The sequence below is a fragment of the Peromyscus leucopus genome, chromosome 1 (assembly GCF_004664715.2).
Source record: "Peromyscus leucopus breed LL Stock chromosome 1, UCI_PerLeu_2.1, whole genome shotgun sequence".
In the NCBI taxonomy this organism is placed as follows: Eukaryota; Metazoa; Chordata; class Mammalia; order Rodentia; family Cricetidae; genus Peromyscus; species Peromyscus leucopus.
The window spans coordinates 133,151,076-133,165,822 of NC_051063.1; the positions used below are offsets into that span (position 1 = coordinate 133,151,076).

At 38.1% G+C, this 14,747-nt stretch overlaps 1 protein-coding gene across 26 annotated transcripts in view; it reads right to left on the reverse strand.

Annotated features, from left to right (window-relative positions):
* LOC114684184 overlaps positions 1-14,747 on the reverse strand; it is a 344,217-nt gene that overhangs the window by 126,150 nt on the left and 203,320 nt on the right. For 22 of the 26 annotated variants that reach the window (XR_005089835.1, XM_037198375.1, XM_037198382.1 and 19 more), the window contains 2 exons: positions 10,607-10,681; positions 6,809-6,883 (listed from right to left, as the gene is read on the reverse strand). Coding sequence is in view for 22 of the 26 variants with exons in the window: in XM_037198375.1 (XP_037054270.1) it covers positions 6,809-6,883; positions 10,607-10,681 (150 nt within the window). In the remaining 4 variants the exon portion in view is untranslated. Of the gene's footprint in view, positions 1-1,260; positions 1,337-6,808; positions 6,884-10,606; positions 10,682-14,747 lie in introns of all 26 variants that reach the window. The other 4 variants (XR_005089824.1, XR_005089825.1, XM_037198368.1 and 1 more) reach the window with 2 other exon arrangements.

Sequence of the window (14,747 nt, forward strand, 5' to 3'; positions counted from 1 at the left end):
AACACTGTGGGCTCCCTTATATGTACCCATTGGAACCGGGCATCAAATGTCACTAATCAGAGGTGTTCTGTCATGCACTATTTGGGAAATAAAGCAAGAATGTACAGGTAGGGTCTTTCTAAAAGCTTAGCAGGCTTGGCTGTACTGTGTGTGATGGTACATGACTTCATCTCTCCCACCCCAAAAGCATCAAAAGTCTATGTAGAAAAGAAGGCAGAAAAAGATATAACAGATTTAGAGGTAGTAGATAAATTCATAGGAACAGTGTTACTTAGATTCCAATGTATTATCAGACATAGGAAATCAGAGACTGAGATTAGAGAGACAAGATCTACACAATTACAAATAAAACATCAAAAAAAAAGCATAAGGAAGAACAAGGAAATCTGGTGTGTGAATTACTTTCAAGGTAAATATGTAATTCCAGCCCTTTAGCACCAGTAAATAACTGATTTCCAACAAATCTTAGGCCTGGCCTAATGACATAAAGAGGAAAGGGCTGACTAGGAAGGAAGTACAAAAGAACTATATAGCTTGTATTGGTAAAAATAAAAAGGAAATGAAATCAAGCTTGGAAAGCTGAATCTGTGATGATAAATGACAACCGATGATAAAATCTTAATTTGCTGCACTACATTTTATTGTGAATGCATGCCTTGGGTGACAGGCAGGGCCTCATCAGCAAATGTAACTACCTGATATATTCATAGACACTAAGGGTTGATTGTGAACACTGACAATGCCATATCACTTCCCACAGTATCCTCACAGGGTGAAGAAAGGAGCCTGACACCAAAAGCATCTGTCATATATAAGGTCTGAAATAGATTACATTCCTAACATATGATATGGCATTTTAAGTCTGACACAGCAATATCAAATCTTAACAGAGATGCAGTTGCTTCAGAAGAAGGATGCTACTTCCTGCATAGGAGACTGAGCAGGTGACTAGGAGTTATAATTTTGGGAATCAAACAATCCCTGCCTTTGCTGGGATTTCCACAGGCTCTGACTCCTGTACATGTCAGGAGCAGTCTGCCTTTTCTATCCAGTGTATAGTCGGGCTTTAGCCACACCCAGGACCCACTGTGTCCTGGAATATGGCCAAAGCCTGACTGGTAAGAGCTCGCTATGCTCTCTCTTTTATAAGCACTCCTTGCTTCTGATTGAAGGACAGTGTGCATTCAAATTCATCATAGAATAAGAACCAATAAGGACAGTGATCTCATTTTCAGTAATGGAGGCAAATCCTGAGGTTACCTTGGAGATGAACACAGGAGGTGCAGCCTCATTCTTGTCTCCCACCTGAATACATGTAGCAGCAGAAGCAGTGAAACTGAAAGTGGATGAGAGGGAAATAACGTAATTGATCCTGGGTTCCAACTTCAATTACCAAAAAGAAAAAAAAAAAAACCTGTGGCAAGTAGGGCGTAATCATTTATCGATCAGCTTGTGTCTACATCCTTCCTATCTACATGAAAACCTCCGTTTCTGCCTAGAGATGGACGATTGTGAATCTCTGCTGCCAGTTTCTGCTTGTTGCTGACAGTTTCTGATATACCATGATAGCTTCCCCAACAGAAATGATTAAATAATTGAAATTCATTTGTGACCTGAGATGTGTGTGTGTGTGTGTGTGTGTGTGTGTGTGTGTGTGTGTATACATAGTTCCTGAAATGGGGATGTTTGTATTGTAAATAGAGATGTGATTTGTGGACCTGGTCTGAACATTCCTAAGTTGCATATCATATCTTACAGTGTCATGTTCATTAAGCAATAATCTGATCTATTCCTTTTAGAAAGATATATTCATGATACATATATACCTTCAGCAATTGAATATTTGTCTGTTTGATTTTTTGTGTGGTTCCACACATGTCTGCATGTATTTGACATTAATTTTTGTTCCACAGTGCCAATTCATACTCATAAAATTTCCTGTTCAGTACTAATGTATGATTATTCGTATTTTGAACAAATTCACTACATTCCCTTCACTACATTTGTCTGCAATCACTACTCCAACCTTTGATCATGTACTTACACTATTTTTTGTTATCTGTGTTCATGAAAAGCACCTGAGTATGTATGGGTATGAACTTAGCTCATGGACAGCATCTCAGGGTCAGAATACTTGAGAAAATCTCTTTCCACATTTGTCAGCTTAATAAATAATAGAAGCCATTCATACATTTTTCACTTCACCATTCTTCCACAGGATACATTAGAATGTTCCTCAGTTTTCACAGTGAAATAATTATGCATGCATATGCAGCTGATGCAATTGCAAGAGTAGAGGTATGCTTAAATAGCCAGCACATTTTAGTAGCATGCAAAGGTGAACACGAATGAGAGATAGACATAGTGTTTCCACCCAGTATAAGTGGTGATATGTGTACCCTAAATAATGTGTGTGAATATCACAGCAGAGAACACACCAATAGATTAAACATAGAGGACAGGAAGTGGTGCCACACACTTGAAATCATATCACTGGGGATGCATTGATCTGTTTATATCTGACAGATTTCAAAGCTTCCATCTACTACATGGGATTGACTCAGTCTAGGAGAGAAACAAAGACAGGCATTATTGGAATACACCTTTAATTCGAATGCTTGGTAGTCATTTGCCTTTAACACCTGCACTTGAGATCTCACACATTTAATCTCAGTAATTTGAAGCACATATGCCATTATTCCCAGCAGTAGGAAAGAAGTGATGCCCCTTCAGACAAAGGTATATAAGACCTAAAGATAGAGGAACTAGAGGCTCGTTTGCCTGTATAGCTTTCATCCAAAGACTCAGAGACATTCATTCAGAGGATTAATGGAGTTGGAAAAATGAGACATGGCAATGGATTGTTCCTTTGTTTCTCCCATCTGTCATAATTGACCCCAATATGAGCTTCTGTTTGTTTTTTTGTTTGTTTGTTTTGTTTTTTATTTAAAAGTCCAACTAGTATTTGTACAACAGTTATGGGACATGCCGAATATTGTAAGCAAACTGTCCATTAAAACACAGGTATTTTACATTAACTATCTACTACCTATGTCTTATTTCCATGAATCGGATAGTGATGCAAAATGTCATATTCATATATGTATATTCTAATAATTCTTCCAAGTTCTTTATAATTTTGAATAGTTCCTTGCTGATATATCCATCTACATTGGGGTGTAGACGATGTTCAGGAAAACATAAAGTTCCTTGATGGATATTCCTCAGAAAACACACACATGTTGTGATTATACAACCAATAACTCCATGAATTTCCTATCACTGACTCTATCTTTTTTTTCAACCACATTCAAACTTGGATGGTTTGCTTCCTAGATAACATATTTCCACACTTCTTTTGTAATTCCTCACACATGGATCAAGAGCTACACTAAGGAATGTCCTGCATTTCAAAATATCAGAATTCTGAAAAGTTATGTTCTCTCTTCTTCTTTTTAAAAATCATGTTATTATAACACTTCTTGGCATGATGAAGGTTCTATTGACTCTTTATTAATGCAGCTATTATTTCTACTCATACCCCCCTGGTTCTGTTAATTAGAAAACTGCAGCTAACAGAACTATAAAAATGTCAGTAAAATTGATAAATTTAACACCATCTCCAATTGTTAAAAACAAGTGTAGATGCTTCAAAACACGTAGTAATCAGGCCCATAGTCTAATCAACATTAATGCAGCCTTGCTGGTAAAGCAAGCTCAGATCTCACTAGCAAAACTCTGTGGGCTCCCATATATGTACCCTTTCAATGTTGGCATCAAATGTCACTAATCAGAGGTGTTCCATCATGCGCTAATTGGGAAAAAAAGCAAGAATGTGCAGGTGAGGTCTTTATATATAGCAGTCAGACTTGACTGATCTGTGTGTGATGTTACTTGACTTCATCTCTTGCTGTGGGATGTTCTGTATTGCAAATGTGTTGTTCTGATTGGTCAATATATCAAACACTGATTGGCCAGTGGCTAGGCAGGAAGTATAGGTGGGACTAACAAAGAGGAAAAAGAAAGAACAGGAAGGCAGAAGGAGTCACTGCCAGCCACTGCCAGGACAAGCAGCATGTGAAGACACCAGTAAGCCAGGAGCTACATGGCAAAGTATACATTAATAGAAATGGCCTAAATATAAGAGTAAGAGCTAGACAATGATAGGCCTGAGCTAATGGCCAAGCAGTTTGAATAATGTAAGCCTCTGTGTGTTTATTTTATAAGTGGACTTGGGAACTGGCGGTACTTGGTGGAACTTGGCGGGACCCAGCCAGAAAAACTCTCCAGCTACAAATGGTGCCCAAGGAGTTGGCAAGAGTTTCCACCTAAAACCTGAGAAAAGATTCTAAAATGGAGCTAAAACCAGCTTCCTAATTGTCTCTCTCAAATGAGATGCAGCTTGCCGCTTTGCACTACTTAAGTGTTCCTAGCATGGGCACTCAATCTGCAGTATGGTGGGAATGAGGCTTCTGAAAGTGGCACATAAGCCGCATTGTGGATTTAGCCTTTGCTAGTACAAAACAAAAAGAGGTTTCTTGGCTATACACTGCTTTGATAGAAACATAGACCCACTATTTCTGAGAGTTGAGGGCTCCCAGAGCTGGAGGAAAACATACCACCGCCATATTGGGAAGCTGAAGTGGGCAGAACCAGCAGTCACAGCACCATTTCAGTCTTAAAATACTGCAGTTTAAAACAACAGGTTCACAATAAGACTGATTCCGATGGGATAGTTTACAATGTATGTAATAAGGTTCATAGGCTTGAAAGAGAGAGAGAAAATGGAATATATACAGTTATATAAACAAATAGTTTTTAAAAATAAATCTTTAAAAAAACAATAAAGGTAATAAGCCACATAAAAATGGCTATCACACGGACATTCTGGATTATGTTGTCTTTGATATTTGTAACTGAAGAAAAACATTTGATTGTATAAGCTGTTGAGTTATACCAAAATGTATATTTTAAAGATACCTTGACTTCAAAATTTGGATGTAAGGATGTGTTGCTTTGGAAAGGAGACTCTGCTTTTGTTTCCACAGAAAGCCAGAGGCTATCGATTTGTTCCAAATTAAGATACATCAGGTTTGACCAGCCAACACTCCCTAAAAGTTCTCCGATGACACCAGGGTCCAGAGAATTCAACATCCAGAAAGGTTTGAAGGCAACTGGCTAAGAAAATACAGCCACATGGAATATTCCATAATCCTAAAATTGTATTTGTGTCCCCATAAGACACAGCACCCCCCTCCAGCAGGAAATAGCAAGATAAGCTACGACCAAAAGTACCAAATTATATGTAATTTTACTTTGTTAAGGTTAAAACCTTCCTATTTGAAAAAAAGGGGGAGCAAAGTGCTGTGGGATGTTCTGAATGGCAAATGTGTTGCTCTGATTGGTCAATAAATAATACACTGATTGGCCAGTGGCTAGGAAGGAAGTATACGTGGGACTAACAGAGAGGAGAAAAGAAAGAACAGGAAGGCAGGAGTCACTGCAAGCTGCTGCCAGGACAAGCAGCATGTGAAGATGCCAATAATCCACGAGCCACGTGGCAAGGTATAGATTTATGGAAATGGATTAATTTAAGCTGTAGGAACAGTTAGCAAGAAGCCTGCCACGGCCATACAAATTGTAACCAATATAAGTCTCTGTGTTTACTTGGTTGGGTCTGAGCGGCTATGGGACTGGTGGGTGACAAAGATTTGTCCTGACTTTGGGCAAGGCAGGAAAACTCTAGCTACACTCTCTCCTACCCAGAAAGCATCAATAGTCTATGCCAAAGAGAAGGCAGAAAAAAATCTAACAGATTCAGCAGTGGTAGATGAATGTATTATAAGATAGGAATTCAGAGACTGAGGTTATAGAGACAAGATCTGCACAGATACACAAAAAACAACAAACAAATCAAAACAAAGAACAAAGAAATCTGTTGTGCGAATAACTTAGAAGGGTAATATGTAAAACCATCCACTCAGCACAAGTAAATAATTGCATTCCAAGAAAGTTCAGGCCTGGCTTGATGACATAAAGAGGAATGGGCTGACTAGGAAAGAGGAACAAAAGAAATACAGCTTGTATATACCAAAATACAAGGATAATGCAAATCAAGCTTGGAAATATAAATCTATGAGTATAAATAACAACATGATGACACCATCTTAATTTCCAGCACAACATTTTATTGTAAAAGTGTGCATTTTGTGACAGGTAGTGTCTCATTAGCAAATGTCACTGTGTGATATATTCATAGACTCTAAGGATTGCTTGTGAATGCTGACAATGCCAGAGCAGTGCCCACTGTGTCCTCCCAGAGTATAGGAATGAGCCTGACTCTACTAGTACCTGCCATATACAAAGGTATGCAATGGACTACCTTGCTAAGAGATGATGAAGCATTTCGAGTCCTACACAGCAATATCAAATCTCAACATAGAAGCAGTTGCTTCAGAAGCAGGATGCTACTTCCTGCAAAGGAGACAGAGCAGGTGACTAGGAGTTATAATCCTGGGAATCAAACAATCTCTGCCTTTGCTGATTTCCACAGCCTCTGACTCCTGTACATGTCAGAGGCAGTCTGCCTTGTCCATCCAGTGTATAGTCGGGCTTTAGTCATACCCAGGAGCCACTGTGTCCTGGAATATGGCCAGAGCCTGACTGGTAAGAGCTCGCAATGATGTCGCTTTTATAAGCACTCCTTGCTTCTGATTGAAGGACAGTGTGCATTCAAATTCATCATAGAATAAGAACCAATAAGGACAGTGATCTCATTTTCAGTAATGGAGGCAAATCCTGAGGTTACCTTGGAGATGAACATAGGAGCTGCTGACTCATTCTTGTCTCCCTCTGAATACATGTAGCAGCAGAAGCAGCGAAACTGAAAGTAGATGAGAGGGAAAGAATGTAATTAATCCTGATTCCTTACTCCAATTATCAAAAAGAAAAATACAACCAGTGGCAAGTCGGGGGTGATATTTTATCCCTCTGCTGGTGTCTACATCCTGCCTATCTACATGAAAGCCTCCGATTATGCCTAGAGATGGACGATTGTGATTCTCTGCTGCCAGTTGCTTCTTGCTGCTGACAGTTTCTAATATGACATGTTATCTTCCCCAACAGAAATGATTAAAAGCTTGAAATTCAGTTGCGACAAGAGCAATATGTATGTGTGTGTGTGTTCACGTATGTGCATGTATGTGTGTGTGTGTGTGTGTGTGTGTGTGTGTACATAGTGCCTGAAATTGGATGTTTGTATTGTAAAAAGAGATGTGGCTTTGAAGACCTGCTCTGAACATCCCTAAATTGCATATCGTATCTTACAGTGTCATGTTGATTAAGGAATAATCTGATGTAGTCCTTTTAAAAAGTATATTCATGATACATATATACCTTAGGCAATTTGACATTTGTCTGTTTGATTTTTAGTATGGTTCTACACATGTCTGCAAGCATTTGGAATTAATTTTGGTTTCACAGTACCACTTCATACTCTTAAAATTTCCTCTTCAGTATTAACGTGTAATTATTGAAATTTTGAACAAATCCATTGCATACCCTTCACTAGATTCCATCTAGTCTGCAATCACTACTCCATTCTTTGATCATGTACTTGCTGTATTTTTGGATATCTCTGTTCTTGTAAAGCATCTGAGTATGCATGGGTATGAGAACAACTACTAGCCCATGGGCAGAATACCAGGGCTAAAATAGTGGAAAAAAAATCTATCTTTCCAATTTCATCAGCTTACTAAAAAATATAAGCCACTCATACATTTTTCAATTCACCATTAAACCACAAGATACACTAGAATGTTCCCTGGGTTATATAGTGAAAGAATTATGCATGAATATGCAGCTGATACAGTTTCAAGAGTACAGGTATGCTTAAATGGCCATCACATTTTAGTGTCATTCAGAGATGCACATCAAATTCAGATAGACATTGTCTCTCTCCAGTATGTGTGGTGATATATTGTGTACCCTAAAGAATGTGCCTGATGATCAGAACACAGAACAAGCCACTAGATTCAACATAGAGGCCAGGAAGTGGTGGTAAACACATGAAATCCTATCACTTGGGAAGCAGAGATCTGTGTGTATCTCTGAGCCTTCAAAGCTACCCAGGATTAAATAGGATTGACTCAGTCTAAGGGAGAAACAAAGAAGCCACGCATTACTGGAATACACCTTTAATTCTAGTACTTGGTGATCATTTGCCTTTAATATCTGCACTTGAGATCTTACACTTTTAATCCCAGGATTTGGGAAGCACATATGCCATTAATCCCAGCACTAGGAAAGAAGTGATGGCTGGGCACAATAAGGCATATAAGGCCTGAGGAAACAGTAACTAGAGGCTTTTCACCTAGATAGCTTTTGGCTAATGACTCAGAGACATTCATTCGGAGGATTTATGGAGTTGGCAGAGTGAGACATGGCAGTGTCTTCTTCTTTTGTTTATCTCATGTATCAGAATTTTACCCAAAATCAGCTTCTGAGGTATTATCTTTAATTAAAAAGTCCATATACTATTTGTCCACAGTTATGAAATTCCCAGAATATGTTAAGCAAACTCTCCAGTAAAACTCAGGTATTTACTCTCACTATCCACTCACTATGCCTTTGTCCTAGAATTGGATGGTAATACAAAATGCCATATTTTAATTTGTATATTCTAATAATATTTCCAAGTTCTTCATAATTCTGAACAGTTAGTTTGCTGATATATCCATCTACATTATGCTGTAGACTATGTTCAGGAAAGCATAAACTAATTTGATGCATATTCCTCAGAAAACACACACGTTTTATGATTATGCAAGTAATAACTTCATAAATTTCCTCTCTGACGCTATCCTTTTTTTTCTACCACTTTCAAACCTGGTTGTCTGCTTCCTAGATCAAATTATAGGATCAACCCGGTATCTCCACACTTCTTTTGTAATTCCTCATACATTGAACAATAGCTACACTGAGAAAATATCCTACACTTCAAAATATTGAAATACTGAAAAGTTATGTACACTCTTCTCCTTTTTAAAAAATAATGTCATTTTAACATTTCTTGGCCTGATGAAGCTTCTATTCATTACTTACTAAGCCATTAATATATCAATTATGTTACTCATACCCTCCTGGCTCTGTTAATTTCAAACTGCAGGTAACAGCACTATAAAAACTGTCATTAAAATTGATAAATTTACCACCATCTCCAATTGTCATAAAGAATTGTAGGTGCTTCAAAACACTTATTAATCATCCCCATAGTCTAATCACGTCTTATGCAGCCTTGCTGGTAAAGCAAGCTCAGATCTCACATCAAAAGTCTTTGGGTTCCCATGTATGTTACTGTTGGATCTAGGCATCAAATGTCTCTAACCAGGGTCTTTCATCATGGACTAGATGGGAAATATAGCAAGGATATACATTTGGGGTCTTTCCATATGCCTGGTAGGTTTGGGTGTACTATTAGGGATGTTACTTGACTTCATCTATCCAACCCAGAAAACATCAACATTCTACGTTGTAAAGAAGGCAGAAAAAAATCTAACAGATTTAGAGGTGGTAGATGAATCCGTAGGAACAGTGTTAGCTAGTCTCCAATGTATTAGAAGACAGAGAAGTTCATTGGCGGGGGGTACTGAAACAAGATATGCAAACTTATCCAACAAACCACACATAAAAGGAAATGAACAAACAAACAAATTATAACCAAGAAACAGGAAATCTGGAGTATGAATTATTTATAAGGTAAATATATAATATCATCCACTCAGAACCAGTAAATAATTGATTTGCAAAAAATTTCATGTCTGGCCTCATGAAATAAAGAGGAATGGGCTGAGTAAGAATAAGGAACAAAAGGGCTAGGGCTTGACTATGTCAAAATACAAGGGGACTTTGAATCGAACTGGGAGAGTTTAATCTGTGATGATAAATTTCAATAGGGTTATCAAAACTTAATTTCTTGTACTACATTTAATTGTGAAAGCATGCCATTTGTGATAGGTAAGATTTCTTCAACAAATGTCACTGAGTAAAATATACCTAAGCTCTAGGGGTTGGTAGTGAACACTCACTATGCAATAATAGTTCCCACAGTACCTTCCCAGGTGGAAGAAAGAACCTGACTCTGCCAGTATCTGTCATATACTAACATCTGCAATGGACAACCTTCCTAACAGATGATACAGCATTTCAAGACTGACACAGCAATATCAAAACTTAACATAAAAGCAGTTGCTTCAGAAGCAGGATGCTACTTCATGCACAGGAGACAGAGCAGGTGACTAGGACTTATAAGGCTGGTAATCAAGCAACCCCTGCTTTTCTGGGATTTCCACAGGCTCTAACTCATGTACATGTCAGAAGCAGTCTGCTTTGTCTATCCAATGTATAGTCGGGCTTTAGCCATACCCAGGATCCACTGTGTCCTGGAATATGGCCAGAGCCTGACTGGTAAGTGCTCGCAATGATGTCGCTTTTATAAGCACTCCTTGCTTCTGATTGAAGGACAGTGTGTATTCAAATTCATCGTAGAATAAGAACCAATAAGGACAGTGGTCTCAATTCCAGCAATGGAGGCAAATTCTGAGGTTACCTTGGAGATGAACACAGGAGCTGCTGACTCATTCTTGTCTCCCTCTGAATACATGTAGCAGCAGAAGCAGCGAAACTGAAAGTGGATGAGTGGGAAAGAACATAATTGATCCTGAGTTCTCATTAAAATTATTAAAAGGGAAAAAACCTCTGGCAAGTAGGGCATGAACATTTATCCCTCTGCTTGTTTCTAAATCCTGCCTATCTACACAAAACCCTCCGTTTCTGCCTAGAGATGGACAATTGTGAATCTCTGCTGCCAGGTTCTGCGTGCTGCTGACAGTTTCTGATATATCATGATAGCTTTCCCAAGAGAAATGATTAAATAATGGAAATTCAGTAGTGACCTGAGATATATGTGTATGTGTGTGTGTGTGTGTGTGTGTGTGTGTGTGTTTGTGTCAGTGTGTGTGTGTGCGTGTGTGTGTATGTGTACATTGTGCTTGAAATGGGATGCTTCTATTGTAAATAGAGATGTGACTTTGATGCCCTGCTCTGAACATTCCTAAGTTACATATTGTATCTTACAGTGTCATGTTGATTAAGCAATAGTCTGATCTATTCCTATTAGAAAGATATATTCATGATACATATATACATTCAGGTATTGAACATTTGTCTGTTTAATTTTTTGTGTGGTTCTGCACATTTCTGCATGGATTTGGTATTAATTTTGGTTCCACAGTACCAATTCATACTCATAAAATTTCTTTTTCAGGATTAATGTGTGATTATTGAAAATTTGAACAAATTCACTACATTCCCTTCACAGATTTAGTCTGTAATCACTAGTCCATCCTTTAATCATGTAGTAGCTCAATTATTTGTTATCTGTGTTCATGTAAAGCACCTGAGTATGCATGGGTATGAGACCTACTACTAGCCCATGGACAGCATCTCAGGGCTAGAATAGAAGAGAATATCTATCTTTCCATTTTTGTTAGCTTACTAAATAATATAAGACACTCATACATTTTTCACTTCACCATTTTTTCACAAAATTATACATTTTATATTATAATGTTCCCTGGTTTTCATAGTGAAAGAATTATGCATCAACATGTATCTGATGGCATTGCAAGAGTAGAGGTATGCTTAAATAGCCAGCACATTTTAGTGGCATGCAGAGGTGCACACCAATGTCAGATTGACATAGAGTTTCTTCCAGGTATGTGTGGTGATATTTTGTGTACCCTAAATAATGTGCCTGAAGATCAGAACACAGAACAGCCAATAGATTAAATATAGAGGACAGGAAGTGGTGGTACGTATCTGAAATCCTATCACTGGGGAAGCAGAGATCAGTTTGTATCTCAGCGCATTCAAAGCTAACCTGAACTACTTGGGATTGACTCAGTCTAAGGAAGAAACAAAGCCAGGCATTATTGGAATACACTTTTAATCCTAGTACTCAGTTGTCATTTGACTTTAACACCTGCACATGAGATATCACACCTTTTAATCCCAGGTTTTGGGAAGCACATATACCATTAATCCCAGCACTAGGAAAGAAGTGATGACTGGACAGACTAAGGTATATAAGGCCCAAGGACACAAGAACTAGAGGGTTTTAAAATGGATAGCTTTTCGTTAAGGAATCAGAGACATTTATTCAGAGATCTCATGGAGTTGGCAGAGTGAGACATGGCAATGTCTTTTTCCTTTGTTTCTCCCATATATCAGAATTTACCCCAATATCAGCTTGCCATTTTTTTTTTTTAATGAAAAATCCGACTACTGTTTGTACAACATTTATGGATTTTACCAAATATGATAAGAAAACTGTCTATTAAATTTCAGGAATTTTAATATAACTACCAACTGTAACACAAATCTTAAAAGTTCTTATTAATAAAAACAAACCTTAAGCCAGGAATTGGGGTGAATGCTGGAAGATCAGAGAAGCAGAACAAGCCACAGCAACCTCACATTGCCAATTACTTATATAATCCTGTTTCCTCAGAATGGAAGCCATTGAGTCCTGATCCAGAATGAATCTCAGCTAAAGTGCTTCTAGAAGCCTAAAAGCTTAAACAACTCTAGTTTCTGGTCTTCAAGCCTTATCTAACTTTTTGATCCCTGTCATCACTTCCTGGGACTAAAGTCCCTTGTTACCAGGCCTGGCTGTTTCCAGTGTGGCCATGAAAATAAAGCGATCCAGACAGATCAGTGCCTCTAGAATGCTAGGATTAAAGGCGTCTGTGCCACCATTTTCTGGCCTCAATGTCTAGTGGCTGTTCTGTACTCTGACCCCAGATAAGTTTATTAGGGTGCAAATATTTTGGGGAACACAATATTACCACAACACACTACCTATGCATTATGTCCCAAAATTGGATGGTAATGCAAAATCTCATATTTTCATTTGTAGATTCCAACAATATTTGCAAGTTCTTCATAATTTAGAGCAGTTAGCTTGCTGATATATCCATCTACATCGTCGTGTAGAGTTTAAACAGAGTAAAGTAACTTGAGGTATATTCCTCAGAGTACATACACAGGTTGTGATTGTGTAACCAACACAAATTTCCTATCTCTGAAGCAATCCTTTTTCATGCACCACTTTCAAACTTGTTTTTCAGACTCCTGGATAAAAACATTAAGATCAAGCCAGTATCTCCACACTTCTTTTGTAATCCCTTATTCATAGAATAAGAGGTACACTGAGGAATGTTCTGCACATCAAAATATCTAAATGCTGAAGAGTTACATTCTCTCTCAAACAACATCTTTTTAAAAACAAGGTCCTTTTAACACTGCTTGGCACACTTAAGCTTCTATGGACTGCTGACTAATGTACTAATAGAGCAATTATTTCTACTAATACCACCTGGGTCCGTTACTTTGCAAACTGCAGCGAACATCACTATAAAAAACCTCAGCAAACATGATAATTTTATCATCATCTCCAATTGTTAAAACCATGTGTACACCCTTCAAACACTTAGTAACCAAACCCATGGTATAATCAATTCTCAAGCAACATTGCTAGTAAAGCAAGCTCAGATGTCACTAGGAAAATTCTATGGGCTCCCATATATGTACCCAGTGGATGTGGGCATCAAATGTATCTAATCAGAGGTGTTACATCATGCACTATTTGGGAAATAAAGCAAGAATACACATGCAGGGTCTCTCTATGTGCCTGGCAAACTTGGGTGTACTATGTTTGATGTTACTTGGCTTTATCTCTCCCACCCAGAAAGCATCAATAGTCTATGTTGAAGACAAGGCACAAAAAAATCTAATAGATTCAGAGAGGACAGATTTATCTGTAGACACAGTGTTATCTTGGGTCCAATGTGTAGGAGACATAGGAATTCACAGGCTGAGGATACAGAGACAAGATCTACAAAGTTACACAACAAACAAACAAACAAACAAATCATAACTAAGAACAAAGACATCTGTTGTGCAAATTACTTAGAAGGTAAAGATGTAATACCATCCTCTCAGCAGCAGTAAATAACTGATTTTCAAGAAATCTCAGGCCTGGCATGATTACATAAAGAGAAATGGGCTGACTAGGGAAGAAGAACAAAAGAACTACAGCTTGTATATATTAAAATACAAGGGGGATGCAAATCAAGATTGGAAAGTTGAATCTGTGATGATAAATGACAACGGGATGATAACATCTTAATTTCCTGCAATACATTTTATTGTGAATGAATGCCTTGGGTGACAGGTAGGGTCTCAACAGCAAATGTCACTGCCTGATATATTCATAGACACTAAGGTTTGCTTGTGCACAAAGACAATGCCGTAAAAGTTCCCATAGTAACTTCCCATAAAGAAGAAAGGATTCTGACTCCATTAGTATCTCTCAATACAAACGTCTGAAATGGAGTATATTCCTAACAGATAACACAGCATTTCAATTCTGACACAGCAATATCAATCTTAAAAAAAGAAACAATTGCTTCAGAAGCAGGATGCTACTTCCTGCACAGAGGACAGAGCAGGTGACTGGGAGTTATAATGCAGGGAATAAGACAATCCTGACCTAAGTTGATTTCCACAGGTTCTGACTCCTGTACATGTCAGGAGCAGTCTGCCTTGTCTATCCAATGTATAGTTGGGCTTTAGTCATTTCCAGGACCCACTGTGTCCTGGAATATGGCCAGAACCTGACTGGTAAG